This window comes from Ambystoma mexicanum, chromosome 1q, assembly GCF_040938575.1.
Source record: "Ambystoma mexicanum isolate Mex_15411 chromosome 1q, UKY_AmexF1_1, whole genome shotgun sequence".
Lineage (NCBI taxonomy): Eukaryota > Metazoa > Chordata > Amphibia > Caudata > Ambystomatidae > Ambystoma > Ambystoma mexicanum.
The window spans coordinates 1,330,495,737-1,330,515,287 of record NC_090922.1 but is presented as its reverse complement, the minus strand read 5'-3'; the positions used below and the strand labels follow the sequence as shown (position 1 = coordinate 1,330,515,287).

General features: G+C 48.5%; 1 protein-coding gene across 7 annotated transcripts in view; it reads right to left on the bottom strand.

Moving 5' to 3' along the window:
- Positions 1-19,551, bottom strand: part of TUT4 (terminal uridylyl transferase 4) — a 2,154,442-nt gene that overhangs the window by 796,641 nt on the left and 1,338,250 nt on the right. For all 7 annotated transcript variants that reach the window (XR_011291019.1, XM_069642184.1, XM_069642186.1 and 4 more), the window contains exon 23: positions 3,694-3,871. Coding sequence is in view for 6 of the 7 variants with exons in the window: in XM_069642184.1 (XP_069498285.1) it covers positions 3,694-3,871 (178 nt within the window). In the remaining variant the exon portion in view is untranslated. The remainder of the gene's footprint in view (positions 1-3,693; positions 3,872-19,551) is intronic.

The following is a 19,551-nucleotide window of genomic DNA, read 5'->3' as shown; positions in this document are numbered from 1 at the left end:
TCTGCCTGTAAACCCTCATTGGTGCTTCAGCCCTTGGACTAGTGGGCCAAACTAGTCAACACCATCTCGAGGATCCAGCCCCTCAGAGCCTTCCGAAGTGTCCCTGGACTGCCCAGTGGACTGACCAGCAACAGTTCACCTGTCGAGGGAGTGCTAACTCACCAGAACGGTTGCTGTTCCATGTCCAAGCCCGGAATACCGGTGTTCACCAGCTTGTGCTACAAGTTGCCTCCCTCAACTCCAGCTTCCTTTCTTCAAGGGAACCTGTCCTGGAGTAGCTTCTGTGACTGCAACTGGAAGGATGTCTGTCGTCAGTTACAAACAGTGATCGCCACTGTAACTTTCCTTCTACAATCCCATGAAGTGTCCTGAAGTGGTCTCCATCGTTGGAACCTGCATTTCTTCATGAACAGGGATTGCATGTTGCAGTTGCACTCGGCCGGAAGAATCCTCGAACCTGCAACCCCTGGGCACCTCTCACTGGAACAAACAACAGATGATCACACTCGCAGTCGACCCATCATGATCCCTGGAAAAGTCAGGGGGCTAAGTAAGCAGAGGATAACATTGGTCTCCTATCTCCCCCTTACTTAGCTTTGGTCGTCAAACATGGATCAAGTATTCTGCACTGGTTTAGCCTTAGGTCTGGAAGAGAGTAGAACTTACATGTGGACTGGTCAATTGTGAACTTTTAAAATGTCTGGAACTATTCTGAACTACCATCACATGTCCATTGCATCCCTTTAGAGAATACACACCTGTAAGGTGAGAAACATTGTGTTGACAACTGTGACTTTTGGGCACTAGGCCCCCTACGTTTTAGGATTGGACTTCTAAAGTATAGGAAATTGAACTTGTGGCTGGTTCTCATCATGTGAACTACATCTGCATTGCTTACCTGTGTTACATGGTAGTTATTTGATGATGTATTGTGAATGGACATACTAGCGATTGTATATATTTGTACCAGAGCATTGTGTGATAATACTACCTGTTAGTTTCATTTTTCAGTGTCTTCAAAAGGTCTAAATTAACTGTATCTTTATAACTTACTGTCTATGCTGAATTATTGTGTGTTATTCTGTGTGGACTCATTGAGGGCCCCTGACCATCCTCACAATCCCAAAACTAAACATTGCCTGCTCTCCACACTACCTTGATTGGGTTTTGGCTAAACTCTGAGCTTCCTGTTCACCATAATCTGTCCACCAAGGCTGATTTTAGAAATCCATCTCAACAGTGGCTGATCAGACAGAAGATGTTATGATGTGACCCACAGCCCCAATGGGAATCAAGAAAGATATTGTGATTTATCTTATTTCAGCTCCACAGTTTGGCGTTAAACTTTGAGTTCCCTGGCTACATTGCCACAACCCCAGTATTGATTTGGAGACTAGTAAGGTTAATTTTTCTTCAGAAAGCTTTTGCAAAAACAGCCTTGGCGGAAAATCCTCTGGGGAAATTATTCTGCAAAGTTGTCCCCCTGTCAAGGCTTTGTTTCAGGATTCATTGGGGCAGTGTCCCAGTTGGGTATGCATGTCTTACCACCCACAGACTATTGCAACAGGGTCATGACCCTGTCTGAGGGTCCCAGTCCCTGAAGCCTCCTCACATACCTTGACTTTTAATGTTGGTACCACATCTGACAAACAATGCCTTTCCGATTTGTTCTGGCCAGAGTTCACTTTTGTCTTTTTAAGGACAACTCTCAAAATACTTGGGCGCAACCAAGAAAACCCAGACTGGAAACCAGGGGAATGGGAATAAGAAGAGAGGTAGAATGGACTAAGACTTTTCTTGCAAAACAGACATGAGAGTACCAACATTCTCCCACCAACCCCAGACTGATATTAGGCAACCGTTAAGGCAACAGAAAAGGAACGGAGGGTGAGAAGGGACGTCAGGAGAGAAAGCACCAAATGGAAAATCTCCCAAGACTGCTACCCTGCCAATGAAGACTGACGAAGATCGCCTCAATCTACTACGAGATCGGGATCTCTGAGTGTTTTTTGTGACGTTCCGATTCTTTTGAATCGGACGATTTTTTATGTTTTTTGGCCTTCGACGCCTCCCGCCCCACCGCTTGCTTACCTTTCCTCTCACGAAGGGCCTTCTCCGTCATCGACTGACAGGAGCCACAGTCGCTGGTTCGATGATCTGAACCCAGGCACCAAAGACCGACACGGTGAGGATCGGTGATAGACATCTTCGAACCACAGTCGATACACTTCTTAAACCCAGTCTTGGTTGTAGAAGCAGTAGATGATGATGTGATTTTCTGACAGAAAATCTCGAAGCGCGCCTTTCATGAGAGCGAAGCAATCAGAAAAACTGAACTGAAGCCAACGGGAACGGCTCAAGCTATTTATACCATCAGTGACATCGACACGGAACTGAGCCCGTCAAGGGACAAACGATGCCATGACCTCGAGTACAGCGCTCTCTGCAGATTTTTTTTTTCCGAAGCAGCGAAGCTGGCGATAACGAATATCACAAGATGAGGAATACGTGGGAGGTCACAATCCATTCAAAAATCTCCCAAGACTGCTACCCTGCCAATGAAGACTGAAAAGGGGGTGAGGCTAAGAGTTTTTTAAGCTTTGCACTTGTACAATCCAGCACCTCGGGAAAGCTTAGACAGACATTGGCCAACAGGTGGCATGCAAAGAGGGGGGGCCGATTGGAGCTTTATAACATGAAAAGGTTTGGAGGCAGGAAGGCTTGACTATAAAAGCCCAGGCAGCACAGAGGGGATTTAAAGGTGTTTGGTTGAAATCGGGAGCAGTAGAGGTGGTACCTGAGACCAGCAAGAGTGTACCATGTGGAGAAAGAGGCTGTTGGAGTATAGAGAGAGAATGAAGGTGAGGTATTGATTGTGCAAGACAGTGGTGCAATTTGTATATAGTGTAGTCTGAGAAGCAGTGGTGTAAAAGGTGAGTGAAAGAAAGGTGGGAAGTTGATTGGCGGGAGAGTATTAAGATCAGGGAGAGAGGAGAGAAAAGGAGAGACTGAGGGAGAGGAGGAACCAGAGTGTCTAACATTGGTACACTTGAACCATCAGTTCCTACTGAGGGAACCTGGAGAAGTGTAAGGTGAAGGCATCCCTAATAAAATCCTTGCAGTAAACCAGATAGATAAGGTTTCTGCCTTTTGGCCCTCCCCGACAGCTAGCATTAGCTATTAGGTGTTGCTGGTGTCTAGGGATCCCTGGGTTAGGGTGGAGGGAGCCCACTGGAGGTTGAGAGGGGGAAACCCATTAGTAATCTCGGCCCGTAGCCTGACCAAAATAAAAAAAAACGATTTTTATCAATTGGAAAATACAAATCCATGAGTCACCTTTTAGAGTCTGGGAGTTACTGGAGTCATTCATGACAATACCAATATTTCCCGGATGTCTGACACATGGAGACTTGTCAGTAAAAGAGCAAAATAACACCTGGCAAAATAAAACACACATGGCCCAACCCAACTCACTGATCTCAAAAACATAAGTTTCATATTTTGACACTATCCCAACTAAATCCAATGTTTTTTTTGCAGGACCAAATGCCAACAAAATGGCAGGAGCCGCCCTACACAAGACTATACATTACATTACCCGAGCACCAAGAGTGGACGGAGACGGTGCAATTCAACATTTCATTTGATAAGCCATTGGGCAACAAATGTATATTTCACAAAAATTCAAAATACCTTCAATTGCAATACATTTGGAAGTCCACTGTTTCTCAAAGGTTGTTAACAACTTTTTTTGTCGAATGCTGATCACATATTCCTTAAAGTCAAATTCTTCAGTGTAGAATCTCAACAGTCCCAGCCAGAGTTCACCCACACTTTCTGTATTCTTTCCATTAGAAGGCATGCGTTTCTTCTGTATGCCATGAAGAAAGAGGTGAAAAACACATATGAGGAAATGAGTGAGCAGTAACAAAGTTGCAAAGACTGGCGAATATGTCAATGGGTGGCCACTATTGAAAACGTATTGTCGTTTTATGTTTTAGCTTCTGGGTTATAATCTATAAACCTTCTATGTGATCATACTTCCAAAACAGGGTTATTTGGCAGAGAAATTACATGGAAAATGTACACGAAGGTTGTTGCATCTGCCTATTTAGGGCTGAGAGATAGCCAGGGCTCCAGCCATCGTCTGTAGCCTCACCTCACATCCTCCAGGCTTCATCTGTGTAATCCTTGGTTACAAACACCAGGCATGCATGGTATGGGGTATGCCTGACTGTCTAATGCCCAAAAAGCATCAGAATGGTTAACATCTGCACCACCGGACCCCCCACTTAATCAATTCTTCTCACAAACGAATCATCCCCAAAACCTGATTCACAGCAAGGAAGACGGATACAAATGTAATCAATCTGCAAACAGCTGAAACAAACTCACAATAATATATCTCATATTAACTTTAAAGAAGGTTGCCCACTTCCTGCCTTGGACCTTACAGGCTTGTGTCACACCACACTGTTTTAGGATGCGTATGAACCAGTAATCTTTAGGGCCTTTTGATTGATCTTGATTCATACCTTACCCTATTGTGTGAAATGTGATGTAACATGTTTAATATTAAATTGAGTTTCCAGTTCTCACAGTACTAGTTGTGTGCTCAATAAAAAGTTGTTTAAAAAAAGAAGTCCTTAAGATATGAGCTGTTAAGAGGAGGATGGCCCAATTCCCAAAAATATAAAGGTCACAATTGGCGTCCTGACCATATAATGAGAATTTGGCAACAAATTTGAAATGAACAGAGCTCAATTTCAAAATATCAGGAGTTCGTTAACGAACAAAACGGGCTTGTGGAACTCAAACTGACATGAAAACAAATGACTGTGCTATGTCTTGCTTGTGCAGTCATTGGTAGCACAGGTGTTGACCATGCCACAGTGGCACAGCAGGTCCATATGCGAGTCTGGGGTGGGGGCTAGAAAGGGGCAGGGATTGGGCTGGGAAGTGACCAAGGCAAGTGTAACGGGGTAGGGGACGTGACAGGGGCTAAAGTGGGGGCCATCTCTCCCTTCAAAAAAGGGGATGCCAGAGGAACAGGATTAAAGGAACCGCCACCCCTCCCCCTTCAAGGTAAAGAATCAATTCAGGAACAGTGCAGTAAGGAGAGCCATGCTAAGGACTCAAGCAGTTAGAGCGGCATGGAAATTATATTGAGCTACAGACATGTAAATAAATTGAAAAAAGCATGGTAAAAAAGTATACTAAATATAAAAAAGCCTTGAACAGCATGAAATGTAGTTAGGTCCATGAGACAGCGAATTAAAACGAATATAATGGTGCCACTTGATGGCACTGTTTTTTAAACTTCCTGACATCAAAGTTTCTCAGATACATCTCATCCAAAAAATGTCAGGAGAATAACTATTTTAGCTTTACAAGATTCTATGCACAACTGCATTGGATGATAACTATATGTATATAAAAAGAAATCAAATGCTGGAGAATTGCAAAATTGAAGAGTAGTTAACAATATGCTCCATAAGCAATGTACTAATTCCTTAAAATGTTGAAATCTCCTACTTACATGGAATACTAATATTTAATTTGATATGGACAGTGAACGTAAATGTCTTTAACTTATAATTTATTTAAGAACCGAGGTAGGAAAGCTACAAATTTGAATGAGATTATTCCGGTATTTTTTGAGAGCAGAGCAATTCCCAAAATGCAGAGGATAGTTGCAAGGAGGAAGTCTGGGAGCATATGTAAGGGGGCAAGGGAAACGGTAGATAGCAATGGCGGGTTAGCCCCTAAAATAGAAGGCATAGCAGGAGTAAAAGGAGATGGAAAAAGTTACTTACCTGTAACTGTTGTTTTCCAGCATGGTCTGGCATGGATTCACATGCTCATGAATACAAGAATACATAGCAGTACACACATGCACAACGACAGGAGGTGGCAAGGCTCAACATTAAGCATTTCAACAACTCAACATTAAGCATCTCTTACCTCCTCACCAGGCTTACCTTCAAGCAAACAGTTTGCACGGCACTGCATGGCCGACTCTGGACTCCTCCCTGGAATCCCGGTCGACGCAGTTGAATCTCGTAAAGGTGTGTGTCGACCTCCACGTAGCAGCCCTGCAGATGTCCAGCAGGGGCACACCAGACAGGAACGCCGTAGTAGCAGCGATCGCTGTGGTCGAATGGGCTCTCGGACTGCCGGGCAACGGTCAGTTTGCCAACCGGTGACAGTGCATGATACAGTCGGAGAGCCATCTGGAAATGGAAGCCTTCGAGAGGGCCTTCTCTTGGTTCACAGGTCCAAAGTTCACAAACAGCTGTGATGTCTTCCGAAAACTCTTTGTGCGGTCCAGGTAGAACTTTAGCGTTCTAGCCACATCCAGCGAGTGCAAAGTCCTTTCAGCCGGCAACGAAGACAACAGGAAGAAAATAGGTAACACCAAGGGCTTGTTGAGATGTAAGTCCGAGGGTACCTTGGGCATGAAGGAGGGGTGCGTCCTCAGCCCTACCCTCATATCGTGGAATGTCAGGTATGGAGGTTTACAGGAGAGGGCCTGGATCTCTCCCACTCGTCGTGCAGAGGTGATGGCCACAAGAAACGCTGTCTTCCACGATAGGAACTTCAACGGTGCCGAATGCAGAGGCACGAATGGCGGGCCCATGAGCCTGGTCAGCACCACGTTGAGTTCCCACGCCAGGGCCGGAGCCTTCACCGGCGAGAACGAGCGGAACAGTCCTTTCATGAACTCATTCACCAGGCGGTGAGATCACAGCGACGACCGCTCCGGAGTTCTGGTGTAGCGGGAGATAGCCGCCAGATGGATCTTGATGGAGGCATGTGCCAGCCCCGCCTTGGCCAGCGACAGCAAGTACGGCAGCACTTGAGGGGCCGTAATCCGTAGAGGGTTAATCTTCTGTGCACGGCACCAGACAGAGAAACTTTTCCATTTATGCCCCTAGCACTTAAGAGTCGAGGACGCCCAGGCCTTTGCAAGGACCTCCTTGCAGTCTGCCGGGATATCGTAGCCTCCGAACTCTAGTGCTGCAGGAGCCAGGCCTGCAGGTTCAGCGATCCTGGGTCGTGATGTAAGATGGCGCCTCCTTCCCTGGCGAGAAGATCCGTGTCTGTCAGCAGTTTGACTGGGGGGGGGGCACTGACAAATCCAGAAGGTCTGGGAACCATATCTGCCTCGGCGACGCCGGTGCGACGAGAATCATCCTGCACCGGAGCCGTCTGAGTTGACTGATGAGTCGCAGATGCAACGACAACGGTGGGAATGCATACAGGAACAGGCCGTCCCAGGGGAAGGAGAATGCATCGCCCATGCTCCCCGGCTGGGGAAACTTGCTGGCGAACCTCCGGCACTTGGTGTTCGTCAATGTCGCGAAGAGATCTATCTGGGGATTGTCCCATCATCGTAATAGTAGATCCACTTGATCCTGCTGGAGTTCCCACTCGTGGCACGAGCGCAGCTCCCTGCTGAGTGAGTCGGCAACAGAGTTCTTTACTCCTGCCAGGTGGAAGGGTACCAGGAACATCCCGTGGGCCACTGCCCAGTGCCACAGATCCTGCACTTCCTTGGATAGGGCTGGGGATCTGGTGCCGCCTTGCTCCTGGATGTAGAAAATCGGGGTGGTGTTGTCGGTGAAGACCCTCACCATCTTGCCCTTGAGGGATGGGAGGAACGACCTGAGGGCCCAGAACACGGCTCTGAGCTCCAGGACGTTGATGTGTAGTGACCTCTCCTCCGGGAGCCAAAGGCCTCTTGCGTGGAGAGCTCTGGTGTGCGCTTCCCATCCTTCCAGGGAGGCGTCCATCGTCACCGTTTCCTGATGTGTCGGGGTCCGGAAGTCCATACCCGCCGCTAGATGCGTGCGGTTGCCCCACAAACGGATCGCTTGGCGGAACGTCTCGTTGAGGGAGATCTAGTTTTCGAAACTGCCTGCTGCTTGCATCGAACAGGCGTCGAGGAACTCCTGCAGTGGTCGCATTCGCAATCTGCATAGGCGCACAAGGTAGATGCATGATGACATCATGCCGAGTAGGGACTTGATGGACCTCACCCTGGCCATGTCCATGGTCAACAGCCGTTGTCCCTTGCCCAGGATGGCCTTCGTCCTTTCCTCCGATGGTGAAGCCAATCGCGCCACTGTGTCGAGTCTGGCTCCCAGGAATAGGGCGTCTTGCGATGGTACCAAGTGGGATTTTGTGAAGTTGATCGAGAATCCCAGATCCGTGAGCAGTCGGACAGTCTTCACTGTGTGATCGACGGCGAGTTCTCCTGACTTTGCTCGGATGAGCCAATCGTCCAAGTAGGGGTGTATGTGGATCCCCTGCATGTGCATTCGCGCCACCACTGGTGCCAGGCACTTGGTGAAGACCCTCGGCGCCGACTTCAAACCGAAGGGTAGGGCCTTGAACTGGTAGTGTCGCCCTTGGACTTCGAATCGTAGGAACCTTCGATGTCCTTTGTGTATTGGGATGTGGAAGTAGGCATCCTCCAAGTCCAGCGACGATAGGAAGACACCCTCCTCCAGCTGTCCCAGCACGTGCTGAAAGGTGACCATCCGGAACTTCTGGGACTTGATGTATTTGTTGAGGCGGCGAAGGTCCAGGATGGGTCGCTAACCGCCAGTCTTCTTTCGGACAAGGAAGTACCGGGAGTATACTCCGGAGCACCGGAGCCTCTTCGGGACGAGTTCTATCGAGCCCTTTTTAGCATTGCTCGTACCTCCAGAAGTAGCTGTGTCACGTGGTTTTCCTTCCTGGCCACAGGTGGTAGACGGGGACACTTTCTCTGGAACTCCAGAGTGTGCACGTGGGCCAGCGCATCCAGCACCCAACTGTTAGTGGAGATGGACTCCCACACGCTGACGAATTTCGCCAGCCGGCCTCCCACCGGATGTGTGTATGAGTGAGGGGTCATTTTGGGCCCCCCTCATGCATTCAGTACAATGTGCATCACTGGCTTGACCAACAGTGGGGGACGCCTCCATTGCCCTTACGCTAACAAACAGCCTTTATGTTTACGATGGCGTAGGTGGGGCTGTTGCAGAGACATTTGCCATCCGTTTTGTGCACCCTCAACTCCATTTTGGACTAGGCCTTACTGCGATAATACAAAAAGGCTTCTCTCCCCTCTGCAGCGCCACGCACATCACGCTCATGGCCCCCCACCTTTTCTCACTGTGCTTGAAAGTTTGCAGCTCCATTCTCACGCTTGAGCCGGAGGTAATTGCTACAAAACAAATGTAACATCTCGTCCTTCCTCTGAGATCACTGCCAAGTGTGTAAACCGGCCTGAAACATGTCTTGTCGCTCATCCATCTCCACAAACCTGCCTGCACCCTCTCACCCCCACTGTTGGAAAATTATTGCCAGTATAACCCTGTGTCCTTGCAAGGTATTCTCTTGATGTGCCAGACACGCGACCCTGCCATGAAGCCCACCCCAGTGTGCCTCCAACTAAAATCAGACCTCTGTCGCAGTATATTGCACCCTAGAACTAACAAAATGCCAGCATGCCCCCTAGTTTCTTTGATGCGCTCAGACCCATCCCACGGTCGATGTTATCACACCTGCCAAGACCCCTAAACCTGGTACCCCATATAAGTCTTACATGAATGATGGTGTAATCATATGTATACAATTTATATGTTCATTATGATTTGCTCAAAGGAGCAGTAGTGACTATTATTTAGTGCATGGCTAATGGTAGTCTCTCATGTTAGCTTAGTTAGTGGCTACCATGCTTCACAGCGACCTGACCCTCACCCTGCCGGGACACAGACTAATGGATCTCATGACGCTCACCCTCCCGCCAACCAAGCAGCCAATCCGGAGGAAGCAGCACCTAAAGCTACATATGTTACTTTATGTTTATCCAATCCTGTGTCTGTGTAATCCCTTATATCGTGATGTCATTAGTGGCGATTTTCGCCTTGATAAGTTCATATAAGTGTAATGTTTGCCAGAGCGCTCTCGGGCAGCACAGTTCTCTGGATGCCAATTTCACACAAAAGACAACTAACTCTCGCAGCCTGTTCTCTTAGTCTCATTCCCCGTTGGGGTGTGTCTTATTTTATTGCATTGCACGTTTAAGACGGGGATGGGTCTTTACAGGGGCTTGGGTCGGGGCCCGACGTCACAGCCGTTCAATTTTGCTTCGCCGAGGCCTTGTCGCCATGGCCTCCTTGGCGGCGACGCCGATGTCCTTCGGCCTTGCTGCGGCCTCTGTAGGCCTCCTGCGACGATGAGCGGGCCGTTTGGTGGTACGACGCGGAACCGCCACCAAATCGTTTGGAGGCACCTTTACACTTGCCTCCGGGGGTCCGAAAGGACGGCTGTCGTTAATGGAGAGAACCCAAGGCTCGGGCCGTCTCAGTGTCCGCCTTGATGGCCTGCAGTGACTCGTCCACTGCCTTGCCGAACAGGTTGTTCCCGTCGAAGGGCATGTCCAGTACCCTGGTCTGAACATCCTGACGGAAGCCTTGAGCCAACCGCACTGGCGAAGGCAAATGCTGTTGCCCATCTGGCGAAAACTGATGTCGGCGATATCCGTGGCCACCGTGATGGCGTGGTCCGACGCCACCTTGCCTTCCTGAAGGATTTCAAGGGCCTCCGCCCTCTTGTCTTCTGGCAGGAAATCCAGGAGGGGAGCGATCTTGAACCACAGCTCCCTGTCGTAGCGTCTCACGATCGCGAGGGCATTGGGTGCTTTAATGGTCATCGCTGCCGGCAAGATGATTCGTCGGCCCATGGCGTCCAGTTTCTTCCCCTCGCTGTCCGGTGGGGAAGTGGTAGTTGATGCCGTCGTCCCTGCGGATTTCTTCTTGGCCGCCGCGGAGACCAGTAAATCCGGGGACGGCTGAGCTCTGAGGCACATCGGGGCGGAATCTGGGACCCGGTACTTCTTCTCATACCGGTCCCTCTTCGCAGAAGCCGTGGTCAGATTCTTGGGCAGAGATAGTTCTTTGTCCCAGATGTCGTCCATTAACGGGATTAAGAGGACTGTCTTCCTCTTGGCCTCCCGTCGTTGGTAGAGTAAACCCTCCTTCTTCTGCTCTTCGGGACAAAGCGATCATGGCGTGAAAGGAGCCAATTTCGTCGAGAGGGGAGGCCCTGGCAGGGGGTGATGGGAGATCTGTCCCGTCACCACCGTCGTCGTCCGTCCCCGTCGTCTCTGTTGCGGTCTCATCCCTCGGTGGAGGGGAAGGAGGTGAAGGCTGGGAAGGAGGTGGAGGATGGATTCGTCACCGCTTGTTCGGTGGGCTCCCCGACAGTCCAGGCGCTACTGGATAGTCCGCTGGGGGTAAGGGCAACCTTGTCCTTTTCTCCATACACAGGGTCTGGATAGCCATCAGGATCGCTCCTGAGTTGTCCTGTGGCATAGGCATCGGTTGCGACGGGAGCGATGGCTGGAGCGCGGGATCTGCCTTCTCCTCCACGGCCCGTGGCTCCTCGTCGGCTCCACCGTTGCTCTCTACCTCCGCCTCATCGGGATCCCTCCCATATGACCAGACTTCCTTGAACTTCTTTGTCCAGGATCTTTTTGACGCTAGCCAGCTCATCTTCGGAGGTGATATCTATGTCCGTTATGGCTACCGTGCCCCCCCTCTTTCTCATCTCGTGGTTTCACGGGGGCTTCGCGATAGGTTGAAAAGAGTATTCCCTCTGGGGTGGGAGGGAAACTCTAGGCCCAGAAGTCGATTCCACTGGGGTAGCCTCCACAGGCTTCGCCAGGGCCGACACGACTCCTTCAATCGAGGCCTTCGCCGGGTGAATCAGGGCCTTCACGACCTTGGCCGCGTCTGGGGCCTTCACCTTAGGGGGAGGGTCACCACCTTGCCCCTCCCTTGGCTTTCGCAGTCGGGATCGACCAGGGCTTCTCCCGAAGCTTACCCGGGTTCTCCGACTTCCTTTTCCCTGAGCCAGAGCGTTGGCTCGCGGTTGATGGCGTCGGGGACATCGCACCCTGCCTGGCAGCCGAGGAGCCCGATGCAACGGTGCTCCCGGTGCCCGCGGACTCACAGTGCTTTGCCTTATGTTGGGCCCCCATCGCCGGAGTGCCCTCAAAGGTCTTAGAAGACCGCTCAGACGACTTCTTCTGCTCACCTGCTACTGGGCTCTTCCCTTCAAGCCAGTTAGTGAGTCGAGTCTGACGGTCCTTCAATGTCCGGGCGACATGTTCTTAAAGAACGCGCAGTCCTCCTCCACGTGAGACTTGTTGTGAAGGCAGTAGAGGTACCGGGAGTGCTCATCCTCAAAGACATTCTGCAATCCACATCCAAGGCAGTTCCTAAACAGCTTGGATCCAGTAGTAGTCTTGTCTCCTTTGTCTTGGGCCATGTCCACGCGGAGTAGGCCTCAAAGATCTTCCAGAATCCTCCAAGAAGAGAAACTCAACGAAAATTCGCCCTTGAGGGGCGTAGAAAAATTCCGAAACAGGTCCCTGTTGATCAGAAGAAGAATCGGTGGAGCTGGAGGCTCGAATTGACCGAAAAATAAGAGAAAACTCTTAGGAAAAAGGCAAAACGCAGTAAAAGCTTGAGAGCTGTAGCACGAGGACTCGCAACACTTGAACGTGCGGTAAAAATCTGAAGATGGCTGCCAGAGGAGGGGCATTGGTAGAGGGCAGTCACTGGCTGGGGGCAGTATGACCAAGAGACCTGTGATTGGTTATTAGTAGAAAGACAGTTCAGAAAAGATTTTTTCTTTACCGAGGATTCCCAGCCTGACGGCGGGGAATATTCATGAGCATGTGAATCCATGCCAGACCCCATGCTGGAGAAGCATTTTATACTGTTTAGATGTTTTAAGCCTGTGGTTCGTATTAGAGTACTGTTTAGGCATTTAGATTAGAGTAAAAAAGTGTTTGTCCATTCCAAGGGTCAATTCCAAAGTAAGGCACTGTTCAGGCATATCAAGTATTAAGTCCAGCGTACATTTATCTAAACAGGATATGATCCATTAGTGGATTAAATAAAATTAGGGGTACACTGCCGTTTTCACTGCCATAAGGATGAACGAGGGGGGAATTCAAGGCTAAAACGCCACAGCCACGTAAAGGTAGTGATAGGAAGTGGACTTTATACTATCGGGGAAGGCGGCAGGAAAAGTGGTATGCACATTTGCACAAGAAGTCCGATTTTCAAAGCACCCACCCCCTGGGGTATTCTGAATCAATGACATCATTTCTGTTGTATAACAAGCATGGCCCCTCCTACTCCCCCAAGGCATAACACATGAAGTGTAGTGGTGAATAAAATATAGTCAGAGATCATCAGGCTAGGCTCGAGGAAGTATTAACAGCAAACATATTCCAGGCAGACACCGCTTTTTGCATGGAGAACCGAAAATACAAATGTCATTCATGAGCCACCAGCTGAGTGCTTACAGAGTGCCAAGCTCCAACTCAGAACTGTGTCCGATGCAGTGGAGAGGCTTGGTTAGTGAATGGTCAGTCTACAGGAGAGTCCCGGGATACATACAAAGTCTACCAATGGCATGACACTGGTGCAGAACAAAGGATTAGTTGATCCAAACAGTCCAGGAGGAGGAAAGCACAGTCCGAAGGTCCTCCCTGGGTGAAGAGAGGCAGCAGAGGTATATGGCATCAGCAATTCTGGTTTGCTTTAGCAGCAGTCCTCTGGGTCTTCAATGCAGTCTTCACATGTTCAGATTCTTGGTTCCAGTGGATGACCTTCAGAATATCCAAAATCCACAAATACTCTTGGGTAGCGATTTCAACATGATATTGGACCAATCCCTGGATCGTTCCTCGACTGTCCCCAGTACCCCCTCCAGGGCCGCACTGGTTGTAAAACAATTAATGGAACAAATGGGCATGTTAGAAGCATGGTGTGAAGAAATACACTTTTTACTCGTCGGTGCACGATTCCCATTTGCGCATTGACTATTGGATCATTAGTCAATCCCTAGGTGGAGCGGTCTCCCGATGCGATATATATCCCCATACCCTTTCGGATCACTCGCCGGTGACGCTCAATATCAACTTCAGTGATGTCTCCCCCCGGCGAGAAGATGGAGGATGCCTTCGGCGATCCTAACATTTGTGAATCACTACACACAGAGATTACGGAATTTCTGGAACTAAACGAGGGTTCGGTTACCACCTATGCGACTATGTGGGAGGCATTTAAGGCTTGGGTCCGAGGGGCTATCCTGGGCAAATCAACTGGCATGTTGAAATCGGTGCGGGGGGAGCTGGGCATAGCCGAGGCCAAAATAGACTTGTTACAAACTGAATACGGCATCACGCAAGACAGGGAAACCCTGTTGCAAATCCACACTGCGCTGCAGGAATTCCACAGGTTGGCCCATAGAGAAGTTCTTTACATGGCTGAACCAGCCAAAGCCCGTCGATATGGGGAAAGTAATAAGGCCGGGAAATTCCTGGCCAACATGCTTAGAACTGACAGACACCATAACCCGATCCCGAGCATACAGACACCAACTGGAGAAACGGTAAATAGAGATCAGGACATTAACTCCGCCTTCACTGAGTTTTACTCCTCCCTCTATTCCAACCATGATAAAATGAACAAAGAAGACATGTTCCGATAGTTAGACAATCTCGACCTACCCACATTAACTACTGAGACCCGCAATGTACTAGACAGACCAATCACTGTGGAGGAGATTGTGGAGGCCATAAAAGCTTTATCAAGCGGCCGTTCCCCTGGCTCTGACAGCCTCCTCACGGAATTATATAAAGAATTCTGTAGTGAACTGGCCCCGATACTGTTAAAAGTGTGGGAAGTGGCAATGAGTCTGTGGGTTCTCCCGGAATCGATGCGTGAAGCAATCATCACCGTCCTTTTGAAACCCCGTAGACCGGCCCAGGATATGGCGTCCTATAGACCTATAAGGCTTAACATTTTCGCAAAGGTATTAGCTACCAGACTCTTGCCATATATGTCAATCCTGGTCCACCCTGATCAAGCAGGCTTTATACCAGCCCGGTCCACTGCTCTCAACCTGAGACGCCTATTTAACGTTATGGCACAAATAGATCCGGATGCCAAGGCGGCTGTGGGCGCACTAGATGCCGAGAAGGCTTTTGATTCCGTATCTTGGACATACCTCTTCTTGGTGCTGGAATGGTTTGGTCTAGGCCGGTACTCTATTAACTGTGTACGCCTACTATATACACAGCCGACGGCTAAGGTTTTAACCAACACCACTCTCTACCCGTCATTCCACCTACACAAGGGGACTAGGCAGGGATGTCCCTTCTCACCCATACTTTTTGCCCTCCCCATTGAACCAATGGCGGAATTCATACGTCAGATCCACTCACACAGAGGGCTTAGGATGACCGGCCCCCCTCAGATAATATCGTTATACGCAGATGACACCCTGTTATATGTCCGTGATCCTATAAAGAATGTACAACACATCATGCTAGACATACATGAGTTTTCAGAATACTCGGGATATAGAATCAACGTACCAAAGTCCGATTTATTTCCCTTTACTGACGGCACGGGAGACCTAGCTGAAATAGAAGGGTTCAGGCTGGCTCCCACCAAGGTACGGTACCTAGGGATAATGTTTGCCAAAGATAAACACCTGTTGTATATGCATAATCATGGGGAATTGTTGTCAACCCTTTCGACCAAATTCCAGCTAATGGCTAACCTTCCACTATCCCTATATGGCAGAGTTGCGCTACTCAAGATGGTAGTCCTCCCCAAACTCCTATATTACTTTAATAACATCCCTATCTGGCCCGGTAAACCCTTTTTCTCGAAACTTAAATCACTCACCTCCTCGTTTATCTGGAGCGGGAAGACCGCTAGGATGGGCTGGGATAAGATGGTGCAGCCTTTTGTGCAGGGTGGCATCACTGCGCCAGACTTTGAGCTATATTACTTGTGTGCGCAAGCTCAATTTGCAAAACATTTCGACCTTGAGCACACGGCCCCCCACATATTGATTGAAAAACACTCTGTCCGCCCAAACGACATACATTCAAGTCCTTCTTAATCCAAGCTATGGAGACATATGCCCATTCGATCCAGTATATACAACCACTCACGCTTGGGCCAGAATCTACAAGAGGATAGGTTTGGAATCCCCCTACGATCCGGAAGTCCCCTTATGGGACTTCTCTGGTATTTCCCCCACATTCGACCGGGCCCTCCAGCAATCCTGGGATCCTAACAAGCTTTTCACGCTGCAAGACATGTTCCCAGAGGGTGAGCTCTGTGACCTCACAGACTTCATTGGAGCGATGGGGAGGGGCCAGCTTAAACGCCTTCAATACTACAGTATGAGGGCTGCTTTTTCGGCGAGATGGCCAACATTCCCACTAGAGCCCCAGACACATGAATGCACTAGGGCGATAGTGTCCACAAACAGCTATGACAAGGGGGTTTCTAAGCTGTATTCCCTAGTGCAAACCCACTCCCCTTCACGCAACACGATGAGAGAGGTCTGGGAGCGGGACGTGGGCACTCAGATAGATGAGGTCCGCTGGGCCCGGTATTGTCAACTTACTCGATCTGTCTCTATGAATTCTGGGCTCCGGCTAATTCAGTTTAAAGTTTTAAATCAACTTCACTATTCCCCTGCCCGACTGGCTAAATTTGTGGATAACTGCATGGGTGCCTGCCCCAAATGTGACGCCCCTGATGCGGGGCCTTATCATATGTACTGGGCGTGTCCATTGATTGTTGAGTTCTGGAGGGAGGTTGCGAAACTTCTTGAAGACATTACGTCCATCCAGGCGACTTTCTCCCCTCTGAAATACTTATTGGGTGACATTGGCAAGGTAAAGGAAACCACAAGGCGATTATTCAATATTTCATGCATTATTGCCAAACGCTGTATTCTTAAATGTTGGAAGTCCCCTACCGCCCCAACCAGAGCCACTTTCTTGAAAGACCTCTGTATGGTGAATGACGATGAGGAACTATTTGTACTGTCGGTCCCGTCATCCTGTCGCCCCAAGGATATTTGGACACTTCTGCGCCTTTACCTATGTGACCTGGACTCAGACTCTGATGTAACACCCAGTTACTCGCCTTGACCTGTATTGTTTGCTCCTTTTGCACTGGGAGTTCTCACACCCGACATGTTGATACCCTTTCTATTTGAATGCTGTGAGAAATTCAGACTGTGCTCTGAAGTATATATGGTTTGTCGTGCTGCCGACCTGCTCTCTCAATAAAAATATGTTTAAAAAAAAAAGAATATACAAAATCCAGGCTGGGGTTAACCCCAGCCCTCTAATCAGGAGGATCTGCAATATTCAGACTAGCAGGGGCTGTCCAATACAATCGTGGACAACCTGCTATCCCACATCTGTCAAGCAACAGATATCCCATGCAAGAAAAATGGATTGGGACCAGAAACGCAATTGCCTGGGATTCCTGAGCAAGCCCTTCAAAAGTGTATGTCTCCAAGTGGGGGGTTTCCCGTGTGAAAGGGCAAGACAAAGGACAAAAAGCAAGATGGCCAAAGGACAAGCATTAGACCACGAGTGGATGCCGTTTTGAGTGTATGGTACTGAAAATGTCATTATAACAGATAAAAAAAAAGGTGTAAAACACAGTTCTGTGCCAACAGCCATTCTAGGCACATAAAGCAAATAAAAATGTTTCCAGAGAGCACTATTATTATTGATGTATTATGTTTAAAGCTCAAAGAGTTTTAACATATTTTACACAAAACATTACAGTAATTACAGTGATAATACAATACATTCTTAAAACCTAAAAATAAAATAAATTACATTGAATTTCAGTTACAGTCCATTCAAACAGAACATAATCAGTCAGTTACAGCAACTGCAATACTTAATTTCAGTGGCCAGAAGTGCAACATGCATAGTCAAACAATAAGTCCAAAAAGAGTCACTCTTTATATTATTTTTATTTTTTTTACCAACTTTATTAATTTGGTTTTTCAAAGCATAAATTGCAAACATTTGAAAATATTCCCTCCTCCTAACCCCATCAACAATCTCAACATTTGGATACGGTGTAGCATGTTTCAACAGTCTGAGTCTCTTGGATCAAGTACTCTTCCGGTTCAGAGTATGTGTTTTTAAATAACAGGAACGTTCTTTCAATTGGATGTTCCTCCCAAGTATTCCTCATTTTATGATATTCGTATCCCAGGCTCTGCTGCTTCGGAATTTTTTATTCACCAGAGGGTGCTGTGTTCGAGGCTGCGGCGTCGAAGTACCTCGAGAGCCGCCGACGTCATCTGCTGTATAAAGGGCTCGAGCAGCGCCCGTTACCTCAGTTCTGTTTTTACGGTGTTCATGTTCGAATCAGCTGATCAGGTTTTAAGTCCTCAGGCTCTTAAGGAAGTTGGAGTGCAACTGGCGTAAACTGTATGGAGGAGTAGGTTGGGAGGGTCGTGGGAGGAACATCCAATCGAAAGAACATTACAGTTGGTAAGTAACTTGTTCTTCGAATGGATTGTGGCCTCCCACGTATTCCTCATCTTATGATAGACTCTCATAGACGTGGTAATTTTGGAGGTGGGAGTACTAGAAATGTTAATTATGGACTGAATGAAAGAACTCTTTTGTAAATAGTCCTCCTTGATATGAAGTAGAGTCCAAGCAGTAACGCTTCACAAAGGTGTGCATTGACGACCAGGTGGCCGCAGCACAAATATCCTTCACCGGGACACCCCTCTTAAGAGACGTGGAAGTTGCCATGTCTCTGGTTGAATGAGCCCTTAATTCATCTGGTGTCATGAACCACCAAATTCATCCATTCTGGACTTCATGGTCCATGATGCACCGCCGTATGAACTCCGTGATTCTACCAACACGGCCGACAATTCCGAAACGCTGCACACCAGTCCTTCCACGCAACGCTCGACTCCCTAGAAAAGAAACACGGCCCTGCTACTGCTTGGAGTAGTTAGACGTGTGTTGTCGAAGCTCGCTTCGCGCTCCCTTTTTGATTCCTTTGCTTCCCTCCTTCCTGGTACTCCTTCGTTCCCTTTCCTTCCCCTTTTGTGACTCAATTCCTGGATTAACCTTGTGCTTGGTCCTACGGCGCTTCGGCTCCATTCCGAGCCGGGTCATCTCCTTCCTGGTTCCACGTCTTGGATACTGAACGCTTCCTAATGGAAGGCAACAGACCTCATGCTGGAATCTGACGACCCAAGTCCACGTCTGTACAAGTCCCAGACAGTAAGAAAGAAGCAAGCCACTTCCAAGAAGGTCGCAAGTAAGGAGAAATAGGTGAGAAGGGGAGAAACTTATGACATCTGGAGGCTCTTTCCCAGCTAGATTATAGCATTCAGAGATTGCTAGAATTATCCATCTGGATAGAGTTTGTTTAGACACTGCAAGGCCCAATTTGTGTCCAGTATACCCAACAAATAGTTGGTCACATTGTCGGAGATTTGCCAATCTGGAAATGTAGAAACTGAGAGCCCTTACGGGGTACAGTCTATGCAACCTTTCCTCTTCCTTACTAGCGTGAGAAGGAGGATAAAAGGAAGGTAAGACAATTTTTTGTGACAGATGAAAATCAGACACTATTTTAGGCAAGAAAGATGGTTCGACTTTTGGAATAA